The sequence below is a fragment of the Meleagris gallopavo genome, chromosome 6, assembly GCF_000146605.3.
Source record: "Meleagris gallopavo isolate NT-WF06-2002-E0010 breed Aviagen turkey brand Nicholas breeding stock chromosome 6, Turkey_5.1, whole genome shotgun sequence".
Classification (NCBI taxonomy): Eukaryota; Metazoa; Chordata; class Aves; order Galliformes; family Phasianidae; genus Meleagris; species Meleagris gallopavo.
The window spans coordinates 50,390,756-50,413,519 of NC_015016.2; the positions used below are offsets into that span (position 1 = coordinate 50,390,756).

The window sequence follows — 22,764 nt, forward strand, 5'->3', positions numbered from 1 at the left end:
AAAAAGAACAGAAATGAGGAACGTTTAGGCTGTAATGAGATCAATAAATGCAGAACAACCATCTGATGCAGTATCTGTGCTAGTTTCCCCATGTTCTGCTCACAAATCAGGCAAAAGCTAGAAGGGTAAGAGCTGATGCAGGTGGTGGCAAAAAGAGGATGTATACAGCTCTTGTGGTCTGCTCCAGACCTGCAAATCATGCCCTGGTTAGAAAGAGCATCCAGGCCCCTTTGGCATCGATGTCTGAATTGAGAATAACTCCATGGAGTCAATCAACTTTCAGCTTGGCTCTGCTTTATTGAGGTAACCTGCTATGACTGGTGCTAGCTTTGGGAAAACAATATGATAGCAGAACTGCCAGAACTCTGGGCTATAGTTGGCTATAATTGGGAAATTATGTATCATTGTGCGGTCTTAGGATTCCTTTGATGACTAAAAATATTGCAGAGAGAGGGGACATCCACTCAATAAACTGATCTTATATGCATACAATATTATTTTCTTTAAGCTTCAATTCCTTGGCCAAATCTTATCTTCATTACTCAACTTCCTCAGGCTTTGCACCAATGCAACCCAAAGGAAAAGCTAATCCTGGGTCATCTTTTAACAGGAGAGGAAAAACTGCCTGCAATATTTTTTTAGATCCAGATATTATCTCAATTTGAATATCAAAGCAGGTAGAATAGTAATCATAAAAATAATTTTAAAAAGCACAACACCACAAAATGCAGAAATTAATGGATAGTGTATGTTACTACCATGGCCAAAACTGGTCTGCATTTTCTCTACAATAAAATCACTGATCAGCAGACTCAGGCTGATAGGGACTGGGGACTGAGTCCCCAACAGAGAAAGTGGGGGATTGCTAGTGTGCTTCACTACAGCACCTGAGCACCTGTACAGTGCAGTAACTGCTACCAGCTTCCCTGCTGGGCAGAAATGAGTTACAACACCACCAGGTAATCCTGTAAGTCAGAAACAGATGGTTGTTAACTAACAGAGAGTTATCAGAAAATGCATGACTTTTTTTTCCTAAACCACACTATTTTTTTCCATTATCCATTTTTCTTGTATCTTGTAAGCAATATATTGCCTTTCCAAGAAAACACATGATTTCCACAATACATATTAGCTTCTCTGGCAGAAACTCCTCTGTTCACGCAGAAACAAGGGAAAAAAAGGTACATTGTTCAACATGGACAGCATTTTGATACAACTTTTCCATAACCATCAGCATAGGAGTAAAACAGCTTATCACCTTCATAGCTATTGACTGAAGCTTCCTGCTGGAAACATGTATCATAGCAAACATTTATATTTTGTACAGAACATCCCACATTCAGCTAAGGGAAAAGACCCCTATCAGACCAAACTTCCCCACATATGAAAACGTGGGATACATTTTCAGCTGCTCAGATTCTCAAATGTTTCAAGAGTAGAGCCAAAGCCTGCAAATGGTTTCATTTTATGTACTCCACATAACCCTCCTGAAGCCAGCACGTGTTTTTAAATGCTGGAAGTCTGCAGGATTGAGATTTGATGTTTTGCAAGCCCCTGGAACAGTTATTCTGTTTTAGCAGTGGGGTTACTGCATCACTGTCCTTGAAAGCAACTTGGTGAGCTTGGCAATAGCACAAGAAAAAACCAAGCTTGCAGCAAAATAAGAGAGAAAGGCTCTACGTTTATTTTTTGATAGGCTATAGAAGCTGTATATACTTGGTCTTAGAAGCACAAAACTTAGGTTTAAGTCATTATTTACAATGGAAAATGTTGCATTCGTTTGTGTAAGTATAGCAAACTTTCCATTGAGCTTTACATGGTCATGCAAAACTGCAAGCAAGAGGAATTAGAAACAGTGTTTTCCCCCAATTATTATAGAAAAGTATAAAGAAAACTTTCCTCTTCATTCTTTACTTTAGGAGAAATAAAGTCTTGCAAAATCTCAAGCAACTCTGATTGCATGTTACTCTAGTAATTTCAGGAAAATAGACTACCTTCAAAACTTTACAGTAAAGCATATGCAACAAAACTGAACAGCCTCACAATCCCAAATATCTAAATCTACAAACTAAGAAATGAGTGAGTGTCCAAAAGGTCTTCTGAGTACAATATGTAGTGCTATTGCCCATATGATGGTGACATTGCTTGTGTCTATAAAACAAACTTCTTAGTGTTCAAAGCAGAGCTGGATAGCGTTTCGAGCAACATGATCGGATTTAAGCAAGTTGTCCCTGCCCGGGGCAGAGGGTTTTGACCAGGTGACCTTGAATGGTTCCTTCAATCCAAATCATTCTGTGATTCAGTGATCTTCGTGACAGTTTTTTTCAGAGCAGGAAGCCCATATGTGCACATGTGTGATGCAGACTTGTTTCAGACCCACTGACACTTATCATGCCTACTAAGACTGTGAGGAGAAGTAAGCCATGTGTTGTGCTTCAAGGAGTATGAGCATAGGAGGATGAAGAAAGGACAAGTGTAAAACACATGCTGTCAGTGCTTTTATTCAGTACTGAAATTATTCAGTAGGCAGAAGATTACTGTGTCAGATTGTAGCAACCAAGATAATTCCTAATTAATCTGCACACTTACAAGTCTGGCAGTTCTGTTCACCGGCACCCCAGCAGTGGTCTTCTGTGCAGTTTGGATGGCATTTTGGACCTAAAACGTAAGAGTGGAGTATTATAAAAACATTTGCTGTTTAAAACCTGGATGACAACACCATGTGTGTCACAGGAAACAAAACCTTGTGCCTTCATTCTCAATAAATCATGGGAGGAAGCATATGTATATTGTTGTTCAGAAATTTTGAGTGCTGGAGCTAAAATCCTTATCTGTTGTTCATAGCTGGTTTCCTATGTGCAGTACTACACACCTCATAGCAAGCAAGTGCAATACTCTGCTGATCTGGCAGACAAAAGAGGAGTATTTTTCCCAGGTACAGGAATTTCAGCAACTGTCCTTCTGGCTCTCAGGCTTGGATTTGCATAGAGCTGCAAGTCCCTACTGGCCTGCATTCAGGCATGAGACAGATGCTTGCTGCAGGCCATGTGGAAATGAATGTTTCTGAACAACATGTTTCTAAGAAGAAAACAAAACCAACTGGATTCACAGGTAACTGCCAGCTATTCCTACCACAAAACAATTTGACTTGTCTGAACCATGCTCTCCTCCTGCTCTCAACCAAAAACGTCCCTCAGCATAGGTCTATGCAGCAGTCACTGGAGAGGCATAGGGACAGATGTACACCTTCAATGTTCAACACTGGGTTCTTGTTGCTAAGCATCCCTTTCTTATCTGCCCTCCTCCCTCTTCCTGCTGTGTATACTCTTTCTTTTTTCTTTCTTTTTTTTTTTTTCCCTTTCAGTGTCAAGCAATGTCCCAGAGAAATAACTGATTTTAGATTACAGGATCACTATCACCACTGACCGTAAGTGGCTGTCTACGCAGATTAATCTGGAATTTACTACACTGAAGAGACATGTCATATTAGAGTAATTCCTCCTGCTAGTAGCAAGTGATCCTTCCCCCCATTCACTGTCAATCACATAGCTGAACAAATGTCAGTACTTGTCCAGGAGTCGATTGATTTGCTCTGGGACTGAAGAACTATGTTTTTTTCAAAGTTAAAAAGTTAAAGGTTAACTTTTCCATGATATTGAGAGCCAGGTTCCTGTGCTGACTTGTACTGTTTGCAGCAATGCTAGGTTACATTCGGGCTCTGCAGCAAATACGTCAACACAGAAGTTGTCTATTACACAACTAGAAGATAAAGAAAATATGTTTCCCGCCAGTTTACGGCACCAGAAATGAAATGCTCAGAAGTGAAAATAAACTCCTTTCCTTGAAGTAACAGGGGATTTCACAAGAACTCACAAGGCACTTCTCAGTGACATCCAGTAATAGGACAAGAGGCAATGGGTGCAAGTTGGAACACAGGAGGTTCCACATGAATTTGAGAAAAAACTTCTTTTGAGGGTGACAGAACACTGGAATAGGCTGCCCAGAGAGGGTGTGGGGCCTCCTTTTCTGGAGACACTCAAAACCCACCTGGCCTCGTTCCTGTGTGATCTGATCCAGGTGTTCCTAATCCGACAGGGGGATTGGACATGATATCTTTCAAGATCCCTTCCAATCCCCAATATTATGTGATTCTGTGATTAGCTTGAGCCTACCTTAGGTATACTAGACAAACTTTTAAACACATGCGTATCTCTTTGCTCATCTAAGCATCAAATTTATTTACCTCTTATAATGACATTTTCAAGGATTATTCATGCATCACAAAACATAGGAGTTTTTTTTACAGCATTCTTGATAGAAAATTGTGCCTTACTGCAAAAATGTGAAGGTGCCTGTATAGCTGCTTTAAATTTAAGGACTCCCGGAAAACATGCAAGTGCTTGTGTGGCTGTCTTTGAAGAAAAGCATTCATTAAGTACTGCATGAAATCAACAAAAATTTCTTTGAGCTATGAGTTAAGGACCTAGACATGACAAAACATTAAATCTCACGTCACTGATGAAGAACTGAATGGATTTCCCTCAGAACTGGGTTTGATGGCTCTGTGCATAAGAACTGGTGGATATGAAAACCAAAGCTGAGAGTTTGGTTGCTGGCTCTTCTCTCTGAAATGAGGAAGCTCATAGCATTTTGGTAAATTAATACTTACAAGAAGAAAGATTGCTTGCAAAGTCAAGTACTGTGAGAGGCTTCCTGCTTGTATCAATGATGTCATTCCATAGAACAGTGTCCATGTTGCATAGTTTGGGGTTGTTGCTGATTTTAACACCTCCATTGAGAATTTCTGCCATAGAAGGAAAAACACTAATGAGTGAAGCAACTTTCTTAAGTATTTCCCTCTCTCTCGCTCTCTGATTTAAAGAAAGGGAAACAAAACTCATATTTCTCCATTTCAGTCACACTGTGCTGCCAATCTGCACAGCACAGGCACACTTGACGTGCACTAATCCTAGGCTCAGACTGACAGGTTCTGGAGGGTTACTTGCTCAGTGCTGCCACTGAGAAGCCACTACACAGAGCTTTTCACCCAGTGCCACATCCAAAAGCCGCTGCCCTTGGCAGACATAGCAGAAGGTAATGTGTTTTCACCTGCTTCAGCTCACAATTCAGTCTCCTCATGCAAACAATTCTTTTCAATGTGTGCTGCTACAAAGTCTGTAATAAATCAGTATGGCAGAAGACTGGGCATATGGCCTGTTCTGCTATTCACTACAGTGCCTCCACTACAGTGGTTGTGATTTCTGATAGTGGGTGAATTAGGCATCTACCAGCACTGATGATTTGCACAGCCTGACCCATCAGCCAGAGACCATACGAGACCCTAACTCTGCAGCTCTTCACATACCACCAACTCCCACTGGAAATTAACAGAAAATAGTAAATTACACATATTAGAATTAAAAAAAAAATATCAAAAATAAGAAGTGGATGATTCTTTTCCATTTTGGGGATACAAATAAATCTCAGCATCCTATTGATGCTTTGGACTTCGTGTCCTTTTGTAATGGCAAATTATAAACTTTCTTCATGTTCTGAAAAAGGCTGTACAGCTGGAAAGCAAATAGAAAAACTACATCCAGTTTTTAAAGCACTGACTTTGAGAGAAGATCTTCAATTTGGTCTTGATATCAACAATTTAATGGTCAAAGTTTACTTATGAGTGCCTCCAACTTTTGCCCTGGTCTCACCTGATAGTCGTTTCATTGGCAGCTCTCGAAGTCCCTGGGTTTTATTCATGTGGTAATTGGATAAAACTGCCAGGGCAAAAGAGTTGTCATAAAGCACATTCCCTCGGATGATCTGGAGGTTTTCTAAGGGAATAACGTCCACCATGTTAAGTGCAATGAGCACATAGCCTGCAACCTCCTGTATGGTCTGAGAGAAGAAACAAGGCACTTAATCTACAGCATTTATAAACCATCTTTCAACCTCTTGAAAAGGTTACTATCCTTCTCCCACTCCCCCAGTACAATCTTTGAATTTTAATGAACAAAAAAACAGTCTCATAAGAAGTAAGTAAATTGGAGAACAAGAAGGGACTATATGAAAAACGGAGCCAAGGAAATGCATCTTCATATTTGTATTTTGCATTTGATTGACTGTGCTAAGCAGGTATAAAATGACCCTAAAAGTAGCTACCAGCTGGTCACTACCTGTATGTTGTTCCCAAGCAAGGGCAAGTGGGCATACTTAGAGGATGCAGGAGAAGAGGGCAAGCACGTATGATATGCTAGCTGTGTATGATGCTTTCTCTGAATATTTACCTTCAACGATTTGCAGCACAGACACTTCACCTGATTAAGTCTTATACTTTATCTTCTGTGCCTCTTCCCTAAACAGCACTCTAATGCTCATCAGAGGGGAGGATCAGGCAATCCCCTCTCCAGCGATAGATATTTACAGGACTACAAGACAAGTGAGGCACTGACCATGGATGTAGGTTAATTCCTGTCTTGTACTGTGAAGTGTGTGCATTTCTATCTTCTAAAAAAAATCCCTGCAAATGAAAAAGCCCTCAGGCTACTTAGGATATTCTTCTCTTCTATGAAGTCTATCTGTGAGTTTTCAGAAGACTTGTTATGTTCCTGGAGACACTGATCTTCATGGTCAAGCAGTGCTTGGAAAGAAGAATGGCAATACTATCATATTTATAACCTGTATGTCTGAAACAACTATTTTCTGATATTCATGCTTGCTATTGCAGTGTTTTTTGCTTTCTTTGTTCTCTGAGGAGGAAAGATCAAGAAAATTTCTCTAAACTCAGATGATTGACCTGCTTATTCAGATCCACCATAGAAGAGTTCTTGGTACCAGATACACATTTTTCATGTAAAACATGCATTTTCTCCTCCCGCCTTTTTCTTTGTAAACATCCTAATCTGACATACCAGGAATGCCAAAAGCAAAGCATTTAAAACTTCTTTAAAAACATAAACCCTAAATGTGCAGTGCTGCTGCCATTGGTGCATTCAGACAGGGGGGAGCAGAACTGTACCCTTTACCCAGTGTCTGTTGGTGGGGAATCTGGAGGTGCCAATGACAGACTTCTCCTCCTCATGCTCTGGCTGCATTTTAACATCCATTCTGTCTGTTCTCTTCCCAGTTGGCTGTGGTAGCTCATGCAGTTGTGCACAGAACAAATGTTGTGATGGGAATAGTCTGTGTGTTAAGTTCGGAGGATTACCTTGAAGGTCACAAAAAGCACACAGCTGGTGCAGAATGCAGCTGCCTGCTTCCTTGGGACACAGGTGCTGATAGATGGTGAGGCACTCACCATCATGTGTGAAAATGGATCACAGATTGCAGAGAACGGTAACAGCCTCCACACATCAAAGTCTGCGATCAGTGATTGCCACTCACTTTGCCATTTGCTTTGCCCAATCATATAACAAAGCCTTTTGCCCTCTCAGAGGGGACAAAGGGTAAGCATGTGATAATTTCTGAAAATTACAAACCCATCTGCATGGCAACCAAAATAGGTCGGGTCAACACTTGAGAAGCTATTTCTCAAAGTAAATGATTTTGTGTAATTGGGCTGAGCATAATCTGCAGCCTACGGACATGCTGCAACTGTGATTTGCAATATCTCTGACAATTACTGTTTTTGGATCACTACAGCATTTTATAGATAGCTAGATGATCCTTTGCACTCAGAAATGCAGTAAGATTCCTTTATCAAGACAAGTCATGTTGGCCGAAACCACTAACCTTAAGGAAGGAGAGATCACGGTTATGCTCCACGTAGGTAATCTCCAGGTTACTCAGTACCACTTCACAGTTGTTGTACATTCTCTGCAGGCTGGTGAAATGATCTTCCACATGCCCCAGCTGGGTCAACTTGTTATTTGTCCCTTGACAAACTGTGGAAGAAAGAAGAAAGCTTCATGAAGGAAATCAAGAACAACTATGGGGAGTTGAACAACTCCAAAATGTGTTGCCCATCCAGTTTTTACAAGAATCACCATAACTGAAGCATCAGCACGGTGGAAAACACAGATGTGTCTACTGTGCATGAACCTAATGGCAACAGCACAGGGAGCATACATTTCCTAGGCAAACAGATGCACTAGCATTATGAACAGGCAAGCCCCAGAAACTCTGCACTCATCCACCTAACATTAAAACATCTTTGTTATTGCAATACAGAGGAAGGGAGAGTAATACATAAGTAAATCCCATAGAAGACTTCAAAATACCTTTCAGGTAGAAAACTTCAACCCAATTTGGCTCTTGGGTGGGATCAAAAGAAGGTCTTCATCTCATCATTATTATAATGTATGTCAGGCTTGATCTCAAGAAATTATACCTTCACAGAGCCATAATTTTGAGAAAGACTAGTTACAAACTGCAACACCATTGTATGGGGTGCCATAAAGCAAATAACAAATATACTTGACAGAGCTGGATACAAGTTTCAGAGGGAAGACACCTGTTGAAGATTTACCAAACAATTGATGTTTCACTAGTAGAAAAAATAACTTAAAAATCAATGATAAAAACATAGTTATGCGCTGCCAAAACCATTCATTGAACACATGTTACTTCTCAGTACAGTCATCACCATTAAGGAGCTACAGTGATGAACTACAGGCGAAATACTCTTCATCTGTGTTTGAAACAGGTCATCTACTTACATTCCTCAGTTATTTCTCATTATACATCTACATAAGAATTACTGTATTTGTGATCAGAGTGGCAACTGGACATGGGAGCAGCTTAACAGGGACTATGATTACACCACCTAAAGAGCATCAAGTGTAGAAAATGACCCTATTTATATTTGTCTCAAATTTCTGTAATGGATGAGAATTTCCTAGGCAGGATTTTCTGCTCCAGTTTCAAAGTTAACTGTTTAAACATGTTCATGTTTAAAATCTGCATCTGAGTTCTTTTGCATACGGGAACCACAGATTATTAGCAAGAATCGTCTTATTCTGTGGCATGATCATACTTTGAGTGTTACAAAGTTAGAAAAATTGTCACATATTGGTCTGCGCTGGAAAATGCGTTGCTGTTGGGGATGCGAGTGAAGAGGCCTTGCACTGTTTGGAAAAGTATGAGTCCTACCAGACTTCTTCTGGAATTTTAAGCAATGTTATTGCACAGCTAAGATAAAAGCAGAGATTAGGGAAGAACACAAAACTCAAGACAGGTTCTATGCAGAAGCTGCAGTTTTTACACTACAGCTTGAATGGAAAGATGGGTGGAAAGAGCAGCCCTCTACGGCCTTGTCTTCCAGGCCCATGCCTACCATCTACCAACTATGCAGCTGTGGAACCAGAGACAATTAGGTCATCAAAATGAGTGCCAGGGAAACAGCATGCCTGCAGATTTATTCAGTTGGGATCACAGAAGAGCTAGAGCTCTGAAGTTTGCTCAGTTGACCCAAAAAGCACAGCCTTTTTCACTGCTTTCTAGCTCAGGGCTGACACAGCAGGCTGAGGGCATGGTTCCTCACGCACTTCTCCCTCTCTCATGGGACTGCTCACTGAATCATGCCAAAGAGTTGATCTAAGCCCCTAATAGTGCAGAACAATAAATAAGCAAATGAAATAAGAATTTTTTTAGCTCAAGAAAGCTCATCAATTTGGATCATCATGGTATCCCATGTATTTCTCTGTTGGAAACAGCTCTTACAAGGGGAGGAAGAGGGCAGGAGTACATAGTCAGCAGAAGGACCTTGCCAGTCTGTGAGGTCATGAAAGGAAAAGTAGACATAATGAGCTCTGAAGAGGCTTCAGGTTGGTCCACCAGGACTTGCTATCTTCTCCTGTCCTATGAGGGCAAACAACTTTGATGGCTTCCTACCAAACGTGTCTTAAACCATATGCAAAATACGGTCCCTTCCATCAGGCGCATCATGTCCTCTATGCAGTAAACAGAAGATAAAGGACAAACATTTGTTAAGATCTGGGTAGCAAAAGTAAACAGTTTGCTTCTGGTAAGATTTCAACAGTATATGGTCAGAAGCACTCTGACCACCCCCTAGCAGCTCCCCTCATAATTTTTTGTTTGCTCAAATACATATGGGACCAAACACTTATTTGCCATAAAAAGATCTAAGTGCATAAAAAAAGTTAACTTAGTTACAGTAATACCAACCAAATGAGAACCAGAGTCATAAGTAGTATATGCTGAGAAAGTTGAATCAAACAGAAGAACATAAATCCATGGAGCAATGTTACTGAACTCGGGCTAATCTGCTGCATAATTTTCCAAATAAAATGTTTCGAAAGAAAAGAGAATGACTTGCTTGTACGTGACAAATAATACTATTCCTGCAATTTCTCTTCTTATGAGAACTGTGTACTGAAAAGATACATGCTATAATTATATGGATATAATACTGGCATGAACACTATTTTGGCCAGAGGAAAAAGAAAACAAGACAAATTACAGATCAGAATCTTCAGAAACAGGCAATGCAGACTGAGATTGCACGTATCAGGTAAATACAGCAGGTCATTTCTTCTAGCCTATGCCAAGCATCTGCACAGGTCACACAGGCAATAGAGGCAGTCTAGCACAGTGTAGTACTGACCTTCCTCAGCAGAGTTCAAAGTGGGGCATGTACGCATGAGTGGGTGGAAGAATTACATTATGATTTAACATCTGTTAAGATTGATCTATTTGCTCTCCACAGATTTTGATGCCAGCAACATTTATTATATACTTTTGTTTCAGTGAGTAACAGAGCAAACTATCCAGTGTAAGGAGTCTGGGGAGGGAATGGATCCTTCCACAGTACTGCTGAGTAGTGTGGTAGCATACTCCACATAATAAATTCCCAATGAGGACATTAGGCATGGCTCCAGCGTGTTTTAGATAAAAGTGAGAATGAAGAAAAAATTGAGAAGTTTTCTGATAGCAATTCAGGGTGAGATTGTTCCCAGGCAGTAGAAAAGCTGAGATCCAGATCTGAAAAGTTGGCTGATCTCTAAAAGAGGGAAGTTTTGCTCTGATCTGCTGTGTTACTGTAAAAAAAATGCAGCCAGTGTGGAAATGTTGCTGCAGGGCAGCAGCCTGGGACACCAGAGAGCAACTTCATTTCTATGGGATGTTATTCTTAGCATATGTACTGGACTTCCTAAATGTCAGTGTAGAGTCAGTGTTGAGTCATTTACAGTATTACCTCAACAGATGGCCTAAAAGTAATGCTTGTTTCCGACTGTACCTCAAACTGAGCTGTAAAGTAGCATTTCTTGGTGATGCAACCTCTGCGACCCTCTGATTCTTCATCTTCTAGGACTATTGAAAAGGTCATTGGTTTCTGCTGAGTCTACTGCTGTGCAAACAACTAGGGTGAAATGAAAGCATTTCCTAAATTACATTTTTCCACGGGCAATTTTAGGGGCACAGAATGCACCCACCCCTCTGCAATGCTAAGTGACTTTATCTTCCCAAATTCATTCAATCTCAAATTAAATAAGCTGGTCCCTACAATGATTGTACAGATACAAGTAAAATCTGTTTTCATCTTCTTCTCAGAAAATCTCTGATCACTGAAGCACCAATCTTGTCATGCATATTTGTCCCACACTTGATAAAACCCTGGAGAATGCTTTGAACCCAAATTATTACCAATCCCCAAATCATCAGTTGTTTCTGTTCGTGTTTTCCCTGATTTACCCTCTTGCTGCTCCGACACACACATTGAAATAATAATAAGGCAATTTCAGAGACACGCAGTCCATTTCCATGCTTCATATATCACTGATAGCTCTATTCTACTTGGTATAATAAACATGTATGTTTTTTCTGCATCTTTTCCAGCCTCTAATGATAATGCAAAACTTGCAGAAAAGAGATTTTTTGCTTAATCTGCCAGAATATTTCCTTTCTTCTCACTTGCAAGTTCATTTTTGATTCATTTTGGCATTTCTTGGAAGAGCAGTACCTTGCAGGGATCTTGTTCCAGATGCAGAGCTGCCTCCAGAGGCCAGGGAGGAAAATGACTTTTGGTCTTCTAAAATCAGTGATGCCCAATACTAATTCACCTCAACCAGAGTGTGAAGAAGAGAACACTTCAAGTGAACTAGAAGCATTTTGTAAGAAATACTAATCAACATGCTTATGTATGGGCAATCACAGATAGGAATGGTTTTGTGTTGATGTATTCGCCCCTTACAAGGGCATCCACTGACCTTTTAGAACTTGATATTTGAGGTCTCCTCCAACTCAAGCGGTTCTATTGTCCCCTGCTAATTAAATGAGGATCCCTTTGTGTATTCAGGCACAAATCTGGACAGGTCTTGTACGTTAGACTTTTTTTTAACCAATCCCAAAGCTCTCCCTTACAGCTACTGAACAGCTCCCCAGAGGCCCTCCAGATAGTTGTGGAAACCTGGTATGTGCAGAACTAGCACTGTTAAATGATCGAGATAACAGCATTTAAGATTATGAGGCAGAACGAGAGTAGACAACACATTTGTCATAATTAATAACTACTTCTGATAAAATATTTTCTGCAAAGAAAACAGGAATGAAATGTCAGAGACTCAAAAAAGAAAGTGACATTTTGTTATATGTGATTATTTATATAGTAATACTTCATATATTCCTCAACTTTAGAGAGAGATGCGATGGAGAACTTCCCGTATTACTGAGTTTTGAGTGTATTTTTCATACTGAGTAAGTTTCATGGGGGTAGAAAGACTACATGACACAAAAAAAAAAAAAAGCTGCTGTAATGTGCTTTGAAAAGTTGCAATATGGAAAGGAAAAGATAGAAAACAAGTGAGGAGTTCTCAGAAGCTGGCAAATGTTTTCCCTTGAGAACAGTGGTTGAAATGTATACAACAGCTAAAAAGACCAGCCTAATGTCAGCACTTGGGCACTGGAAATGTCACCACAGAATACAATCATTTTTGCACATACTCAAATATGGTAATTTGAAACATCATGAAAAACAGACACGTAGCTGTTTCAAGTCCCTACTCAAAAAGAGTGGTTTAGAGTAATGCAACTACTGAGATTAATTCAGATTTTAGGCACATTGGGAAAAAGCAATGACAAGAGCTCTTACAAATACTTTGATGGAAGCTAAACGCAAAAGTGACCCAAAACTAGAGCCACAGCAAAGAACAAGACTATGCTCTAAAAGAAATCTTTTCCAGATGGTTTCTTATTTCTATTTACTTGATGAAAGTAACTTTTTCAGTTAAATCTAATTTAAAATCTCCCCTGCTCCGGTTAGGAGTGGAGATCTGCCCTTTGATGGCAAAAGTCACATCCTAAATTGCAGACACAGAGGCAGCTTGACAGATGGATGACCTGATTGCTTGTGAGTGTCTCCATCTAAAAGAATAGGTAATAATACAAAAATCGTCTTGCTCCTCAATAAAGACCTCTCCAAAATAAAAGCATTTCTAGCATTTCTAACAGTAAGAAATTCTGTCTTATGAATTCCCTATGATTTTTCCCTCGATATTACTTAGTAATATTTTTGTTTTTCTTCTCTCTTGTTATTATTTTGTTATTTTTTAATTCAGCATGTATATTTCCTAATGTTCCGAAATCAGTCTTTCTACTGGCTTCAGTGAGAATGGGATGTGGGATTCAATTCTCTCACTGACACAGATGAAGAAATAATAATGACAGTGTGGGCTAGTCCAGCATTTAAAGTTTCCCTCCAAGTGCCTTACAAAACTACTGTAGGAGGGATAGAGCACAAAACCAAGCTTTTCTATAAAAACATCAATTTCAAAATGTAAGTAAGAGGGTGGTTTGGTTTGGTCTTTATCTTTGTTTCCCGCCCCCCCAACCCCCTTTTTTTTTCCTGGGGAGGTTTTCTAGTGAGGTCCTGAAAGGTATGTGGTTTTAGACCAGTTTTCTTCAGATAGCTTTGTCAGTGTTCTGTAGGAAATCACTGCTGATTATGTCTGAAGATGACACAAATTCTGGGGCTCTAAATGATAACAAGAGGCAGGTAACCTGCACAGGCTGATTTGTATAACTTAGAAAACAACCCCTCTGAATGACATTTATCTGAATTATAGCCAAAAGCAAAGTTTCAATCAGACTGTAGGGCTTGACCAGAAAATGGGGACCTAGGATGTAATCTTTCTGAGAAGGACTTAGGGGTGAGCAGTGCATGGCTTGATGCAGAAGGAAACCACAGTCACTGGATGCATCAGCAGGAAAATACCAAACAAGTAAGGACCTGCACTCAGCATTCATCTCTAGCTGTGCCCTGCTGTGCTGAGAGAAGAAGCCTCTGCACTAGAAGGCTCTCCAGTCTTAGTGAAGCAACTTCTTGCAGCACTGGAAATGCCCATCCTGGCTTCAATCATTCTCCAAGATGGGTTCCCCAGACTGATGAGTTGTGCTGCCTACCTAGGAGTTAGCTTGTGCATGAGATTTGGTTTACTGGAAGTGCAATTACCAATGAACTCAACAATGAGACATTGCTACAACAGCAAGGAACTTAGGATGACAACGAAACTTCATATAATCAACTACTGTGCAAACACATATGCAGAAATGATAATACTTTGTAACTTTTACACACCAATGATTGAATCTACTGAAAAACACACATCTCCCCTATTCATCCCCCAACGCTTTTAGGAGAAACTCAAAGCCACACTTAACACGTTATTTAAAGTCAACCAAGGATGTGAAGTTCCCCCACAGCATTTTCTCTGTGTGAACTTGGCAGAGCACAGTGATGATCTTATAGTTCCCAACTTAGAGTGGAGCAATTGAACGTGTATGCCCGAAGATACAAAACTCTTCAAGTTCAAACATGTCTTAAGCAGCATACTGCATGGCAAAGCAACAACAAGCAGTGCAAAGAGCAATGAAATTTTAGAAACAACTTGAAGGAAATCAAGGGGAAAAGGCAGTGCTGGTGGTGCATTTGGTAATAGCAGATGCAAGCACTTCTGGCGGGTCTCTAATAGGAAGCACTGTCCACACATCAAATAATCTCACCTTTGTTTCTTTATGCCATGTCAAACTCACACACTGACGAAAGTAAGTTCATTCAGTACTGAAAAACAACCCTAGTGTGAATCCGAGGAGGAGACCCTGGGTCCTCCTACTGCTTTTCCCACAATAGGCCAATCAGGTAGCACAGCTCTTGGCTAACAGCCCTTCAGCTCTCCAGTTTTGCTGCACACGTTCCAAAAGTCTATGTAGAGACCAGCACCAAGTGGCCAGAAGAACTACAACACAGCTCACTGAGACTTTAATCCTGAGAGATACGCATGGCAGGGGTGTGGCATTTTGAGCTCTACACCAGAATATATCAGGAAACAAGAAGATGACAACAGATAGACAAGCTTGTGCCTTGTCATCTGAGAAAATGCATTCTTTGTCATTTGTTCCAGCAACATCCAAAGAGCAACAGGGTTTTATAGCACAATAAAAAGAAAATATGCCCATGAAAATGTGAGACCACTGACATCACAACTGAATTGTTTAAAACAGTCTCAAAATGAGTTAAAACTTGGGAAACAAAATTTAAAACATGAAATGATGCTGTGAACATTTTACCATGTAGGGTTTCTTAAGATACTGCAATTGCATATGTCCATTTGTACTTTCCAATTAAAAGAAAACAAGTGTTTCTCTTGATTTATGCTAAATTGAGCCTTTTGTTATAACAAATTTCAGCCTTTACATATGTAGTTCTCTCTCGAGCCTCTTTCTTGAGGCTTTGGTTCTAGGTGAGCACTCATATGCAAACTCAAAAAGGGTAAGATAAACCTATCACATCTGATTCCAAGTAGAAGACTAGCAGTTGCTATTACAAATGCAACATAGTCTCAGTTTTTAGCCTACAAATATTTATATAAATGCATACATACTTATATGATCTCTAGAGACTGCAAAACATACAGAGCACAAGAGCAACCATGTAGGTTTTATGCACCACCTTGAGCCACGCATGCCCACGCTCCATGGTAAGCACATTCACTTCCATGTACAACCCTGTCCACCAAAGTCATGCAAATACTGCCAGCAACCACAGCGGATGGTGAATCCAACCTCTGGGGCTGCATCACACTGTCACTGCACAGTGCTTGCTCTGAAGCTGGTCAGTAGAAAGTAACTCTTTGCAAATTTCAGCCTCACACAGATTCAAGCAGGAAAGCTACAGAAAGAGGGAGTTACGCTCCCAAAATTCCCAGGAAACATCTTGTCCCTTAAGAATGAGATCGCTTTCTTGAGTGAGGCTAAAACAAGACAGGACCAAGATAAACAGTATCTGCTCCTTTAAACAATAAAGGTACTGTTGTTATCTGTACTAACAGAGCAAACAGGCCCTGTTAAATAACTAAGAAAAATAAGAAAAAGCTGATAAATTTAAAAGGTTGTATTCATGGGAATGAACATTACAGTTAACACTTACGTTAGGGTTTCCAGTAGAAATTTGGATATTTGCACATGTTGACAGGCAAGCAAGTTAATGCATGCCGCATGGGTTTGAAAAAACTCCAATAATATTTAAGTTTAAAAGGAATAGTTGAAGAGCATTTAAACGTACATATGCTCCAGATTGCTGTTTGATCTTCATTTAAGCCTTGACTAAAAGGAGAGACTCTATTGAAATCAATTGGATCTGAGTCAAGCTCTTATTTCACTTAATTTAGCTGTGTGAAATTCAATAAATGAGGTGAATAGACATACCACTCTTTTATTTCCAGAAGAAGAAGAGCTAAAACTATGTTTTGAAAGCACCGCTAAACAGCCACAACATGATTTAACAGCACTTGGGTAAGTTTGGAAGACAGAGACCAATTTATCTTCAACAGTCTGGGAAGGAAAAACATCCAATTTGGTCATTGCTACTGTAAATGTTGCATGTTACAGCAAGTGCCCTGCTTTTAGAGTTGCCCTTATTTAGCAATACAGAATCTCAGCCGCATTTAATGCCAGATTTCAGTAATGTGAAGAAATGTAAACAAGTTTGAACATTTTAAAATGTACTTGAAATGCACAGTACAATACAAATTACAGGCTGTTCACACTCTGAAAAGATTGCCTCTCCATCTTGATTAGAACAGTGAGCTCCTGCCCTACAACCTGAGCTCAGAGCCAGCACTCCTTGTGCTCCTTCACCCTTTTCAGCAAATAAACTCCTCAGTGAACTCAGAAACTCTGCAATCTGAACTGCATTAAATAATGCCATATTGGATAAACTTCTGCTAGCACTCTCAGAGTTGTACATTCATAATGCACAATTGCCAAGGTCACAGAAGATGAGACAATGGAGTTAATCTTTTGTTTGAATGCGTTACAGAACAAGGCACTGACACACATTTTATTTCTCTCTGACCTTGCCAAGACAGCCCTCCCACTTCCATGTGCTTCTTCTACTCTGTCACTGCAGGGGAAACATCACGGCTCCTATGTGAAGTATTTTGAGGCCCATGTGTGCAGTGGGCTGCACAAAAGCTTATCAAACAACTGTTATTGTGGTAGTCTCTTGAGGATGCCTTACTTACCTTTTGTCTTTGAAAACACTAATGGAAGAAACATTAACAAACTGATGAAATAAATTAACTTCTTTTCCAAAAAAAATTAAAGTGCGGATTTGTCAAAGGCATCATGCTGTAATAATTTTCTTTAGGTGAAATTATTAATTCATCACAAGGATGAATGCAGCTGCTAAATTTGATTCTGCAGCTCCTCTGCCCCCACAGTTTGAGGAACAATGCTGATTTTGTGTCTCCCTGGATCAGTTCCACACAGACAGGTAGGCAAAAATCCATGCACCTTTCTCAAACACAAAAAACCTACATGCAAATACAATAACGCACTTAAAATGCAGACATAAATCCCATGGACAAAAAGTTGTCAGAAAGAAACTGCTGTATCAGTTAAATGAAAAGGGAATCAATGCCCCTCTTGTATGGAAAGCAATTACATTAGCTACCATGTAAGTTAAAAAATTGAGTGCAAAAATTTTATTGGTAGCAGTCAGTTGCACTATGCTTATCTTTGCCAAAGATGTCTTGAGGGGAAAAAAGCCAAGCCTTTTACTTGTGCAGCAAAACACGTGTAGAGACATGAAAACTTGCTGTAAGCCCGATCACTTCTGTTCCTATCTGCTTCACCACTCCTGCCACGTTTGCTTTGAGAAAGATTCAGGTGGCTGGAGCTTTCTGAAACCCATGGACTTTGCTTTTTTTCTAGACGACCCAGATAATAAGGAGTGGAGCTGCTGTGTGGGGAGTGGTACCTTCCTGTAGTGTCGATTCTGCTGAAGGGCACCTCCAGCACTGTGGGCGGATGGACGCACCCAGCACTTCCTTGCCCCTGTACTTTTTTTTCTGTGGAGCATCTTTAGCAGAACAACTCAAATCACATTTTGGCAAGTTTCTGGCACACTGTGGGGAGGTGATATGTTTTTCTTCAGCCTATCTTTTGTATGGAAATTCAAAGAAAGAAAGAATTGTTGGGGTAGCAAAAACAAGGGGAAAAAAAAGAATGTAAGGTCAAGGTGATATATTTTTTTGAGATCCACTGCTTGAAGTATTTTCAAGCTTGACTCTTTAAGCATCCAAAGACTGAGTGATAAAAATATCAGAAAAATAATAAGTACGTAAGGAATGCATTTATGAAAGACTGCAGAAAAAAGAAATCACACTTATTTTTCCATGACATGATGATAACTCATAAAGTATCTATTTTTGGCCACTATATCCCAGAAAGTTTCCAAAACTGCAAAAGAGTCACCTTTTGAGCAAACAGGCATGTCACATGGCCAACTTTCCAATACAGCTGGGGATCTGCTCCTCACATTAAGTAACTTCTGATAAACCTCACTAAAATCAGAGCTACCATATCTTGGCTAAATGACACCTGTCAAGCGTTCACAGCCATAGGTTTGTTTGGCTGCCTTTGATGCTTTTGCCAATCTTCCATCAGCATCTATCACTTCATGGGAGAACAGGATCACCTCACTGCATGCAACATGATTCTACTAGCTCCAGGAACAGAACAGCTTTGTCCTTCAGGGATGCAGATGGGACCTCCAGTATACTACAGGAGCAGAAAAAAATGCATTTTTACAATCAATGAGCAGATTTCAAGTTAAAGTGAGTGGGATGAAAGCCGTGAGGAAGGAGCTGCACGTAAAGAGGTGGAAACAGGAAAACATAAAGATTGGAAACAGAGCAAGGGCTTCAGAGGTCACCTCCCACCCTACAACTTGCTCCAGCTCAGGTTCAGCCTAATTAAACCTGGAGCTCCTCTGCTGCAGTGAGGGGTGTCTGTATCATCCCTGACTTACATGAGCATAAGCGAAAGGCAAATCAGGTCATTTTGATTCCCAATCATCATCATCTTAGCTTCTGTAGAAAGCTGGAGGGAAATGGTGCTCTCACTGAAATCAGTGGGAATTGTCTCACCACAATTCAATACATATGTGCTTTTTGTTCAAACGCTCTCAGTTTAGCTTTCTTTCTCAAGAAGTTCTTCTCATGAGAAATACTCTCTTTCTCACTTGCCCTGGTATTCACCCCTAAACAAGCTTGGAAACAAATACCCATCTTGAACAAATCAAGCTATTTCTCCCAGAGACTGGGTAATAAAGTATTTTGTAGTGCTCCATGTAAGACCATGGTGCTACACTGACCAGTCTCCCCCTCAAAAAAAAGTGAAACAACTTCTTCCCAAAATAAGATTTATTTATTTTTTTTAAGTTTGCATTACAAAACCCAAATGACAAAGCATTTAGGAGATTTTACACCGTGGGAATAGCAGAGCTGCATGCAAATTACGCTTCACACCAGTGGAAAGTGGGCATCAGAAATCAGAACAGGTTTCTCAGAATTCCCTCTTTAAGTATTACTGAAGCAAGGATGGAGGATCTGCCACTGAGCAGTAAAGTTTCCAAGCCTACTATGTCTTTACAGAAGGAACGTCCTGAAGTAAGGAGAGCACGAAGTTTTCCCAAATACTTAATTCCAGTGTTAGTTGCTGTATAAGGGCACCTTTAGAGGCCATTTCACTTCAGAATGACTTCACTTCATTGCACAAGGCTGCAACACTTTGAAGGACACTATTAAACAAAACAGAATGACGTTTTAAAAATAGCAGTGATAAAAGAAAAAAAAAAAAAATGGGCTTAGTATGGACATAAAACAGCTGCTGGTAGATGCATTACATTCTCACTCAGCTTAAAATCTCCCAAAAGGTTTTTGCACAGGAGCTGAGAAAACCCATAGGAAAATCTTAGTTGCGATTCAAGTACATTATACAGCTATGGGACACATCTCTGCTTTCACTACACTTGCTTTTACAAGGCTGCCTCTCATAAAAAGATTTTGTATTCTACCTTTTGGATTTCAAAATGAAATTTATTGAGTACTTTCAGAACTTTGCCAAAATTATTTTCCACTGAAAGTCTCGAAGTAGCCTGTGGAAAGTTTCTGCTACATTCTGTTGGAGTCTCCCAATAAATGGCAATGCAGTTTATTCCTGGGGGAATAAGCTCTGACAATATGTGCCTATTCCATGCTATATACATGCTCCTAACACAGCCCAGAAAAGAGAATATGAACAGTAAATCCAGTGTGATTTTAGGATATTGCTTTTTCCTCCATATGTTGAAGCCGACAGCAGCAGGGGAGTCCCATGTCCTACGTGATTGTATTTCACATTATGTGACTGAAGCAGTACAACACAGTAAAATTCCTGGTTTTGGAATGCAAGGACCAAGCTGGCTTTCTTGGGAGGAAGCAGTCTTATCCAGAACTATGGGAATGCTCATCAACAGCAAATACAATTCTTATCTGCTCCTGTTAACACATCTAATCATACCTGTCTTCAAGCATGCAAAATTGCCAGCTCTTCTTATTTTCTGTTTAATTGCATTACCTCAAAATCTGGCTTTCCATCACAACACACTCTACGCTTCAAGAACAAAAACTCACATGGGGGAAATCTGCACTGGCCAAGATCAGTGACCATGGTAAAGATGATGTTGCTGGAAGCTGTGACAGCAATACTGATGCTTTCAAAAATTCTGCCTTAAAGACTGACTCCTTTGTTTTCACTTTTAAGTGTCTTTTTAGACCCAAACTTGTCTCTAAGTAATTGCATCCTGTAACACAGAACTGGAAGGCCATGTCTTCATGAAAAAAAAATCATTATAATCATTATGCAATAACTTAGAGAAGTAAGAGGATTTCAATATCAGTGGATAAATATGTGTATGTCTCAAACAGAGCACTGGAAACATTTTTTCTTGTACTTTAACAGAGGAATGCTTTTAGGTCTCTGTGGTTATTACTGCAAAAGTGTGTCATCATCTCATGCATTCCAAGTCACCACTTAAAGTGCTTCCTCACTATTTATTGTACGGACCAGTGACTTTCAACCTGCACTCTGCATCTCCCTGGGAGTCTCCGGACTATTTTTGCACCCATGAAAGATAAATAAGGAAAGCAGGCTTACATTCACTAAGCAGAGGTCTGTGCCCTGCTGCCCTCAGAAATACTGTAGGTGCCTGCATACTGAGCAAAACTGTAAACCACTGGGATGCACAACCCCACTGCAAATGTGCTGTGTACACCTTTCAAGCAGCTCCTTCTGCTCCATCCCTCACAGAACATATAAACACACATATACATATATTTTATTATATACAATATATATACTGAATAGGCTTCCTGAAGTATATACAAGTCCCCCTGAAGTACTTAAAAGGATAAATAAGATCGTAATTCTTGGGCTTGGCATATAAGATTAAATTGTCATTTCATAGACAAAAAGAATGCATGTGCCTAATTATAATTAAAAGAAGAACAATGAAATTGGGCAACTAGGATTTTTAGCTGGGAGAAAGTCAGCCCTGCTGCACTGAAGCATCACAAGCCCCTGGTGTCTCTGCTCACTGACCACATCAGTAATCTCAGTGAGCCTGGAAACTGCAGCTACCACTGTGAGCTCCTGTGGAGCATGGGTAGCCTGACAGAAAGCATATTTTACTGTCAAAATGTGTTATTTGGCACTTTATTTTTGCCAAATGCTCCTTAGCAAAGTTTTGTACATCTCCTGTTCAGCAAACATGCACAAACAGACTAGAGAGGACAGGCAGCTCTTTAGTTTGCAACACTGGAAATCAGAAATAGGTGAGAAGACTATTTATATCCTTTTGTTTTTGGACACTCTCTCTCAAACGTATACTTGTCTAAGAGTAAAAATAAATGCTGTCTCTGCTTCCACAGGAGTTTATCATCACATAAACCAGACACTGTGACAATTTCCTTGCTGCAACATGAAAAGCTTGTTGAAAAACTACTTGCAAGAAAGGCGGGAGGATCACAGTTGCTTTTTTAATGTTGTTCTAGGACAAACCCATGAGTTAGAAAGTGTAGTAATTATTTCTTATCACTCATGTGACAGTACACCCATAAATAAGAGTAACCAGTGTATTTATCAGTGACTTAAAAACATACCTTATCCTCTCTAGCACAATTGGATATTTCGATGAACTCGTCACTCAGTGTTTTTCCTCTACAGTCATATTCTGTCTTGATTAGGAAGAAATAAAAGGGATTTATTTTTATTTTTATTTTTAATGAAAAGCACATGATTTTCTTTAGCTCTCTTGTGAGAAATTTACTACTAAACACATCTTGCAAATATAGCTCAGACCAATACATATAATTTAAACAGCCTGGCAATCTCTTGCTGAAGGGGGCTAAAATGTCAAAAGGCAAGTTACAGTGTAAGATCATGATATGGCTTTGACATATAACTTCTGTTTTCTGAGAGATTCAGTGC

The 22,764-nt window shown here is 39.9% G+C and overlaps 1 protein-coding gene across 4 annotated transcripts in view; it reads right to left on the reverse strand.

Moving 5' to 3' along the window:
* EGFR (epidermal growth factor receptor) overlaps nt 1-22,764 on the reverse strand; it is a 153,002-nt gene that overhangs the window by 38,262 nt on the left and 91,976 nt on the right. For 3 of the 4 annotated variants that reach the window (XM_010713117.3, XM_019616725.2, XM_019616726.2), the window contains 4 exons: nt 7,729-7,880; nt 5,709-5,895; nt 4,670-4,804; nt 2,590-2,658 (listed from right to left, as the gene is read on the reverse strand). In XM_010713117.3, coding sequence (XP_010711419.1) covers nt 2,590-2,658; nt 4,670-4,804; nt 5,709-5,895; nt 7,729-7,880 — 543 coding nt within the window. Of the gene's footprint in view, nt 1-2,589; nt 2,659-4,669; nt 4,805-5,708; nt 5,896-7,728; nt 7,881-22,436; nt 22,512-22,764 lie in introns of all 4 variants that reach the window. The other variant, XM_031554009.1, reaches the window with a different exon arrangement.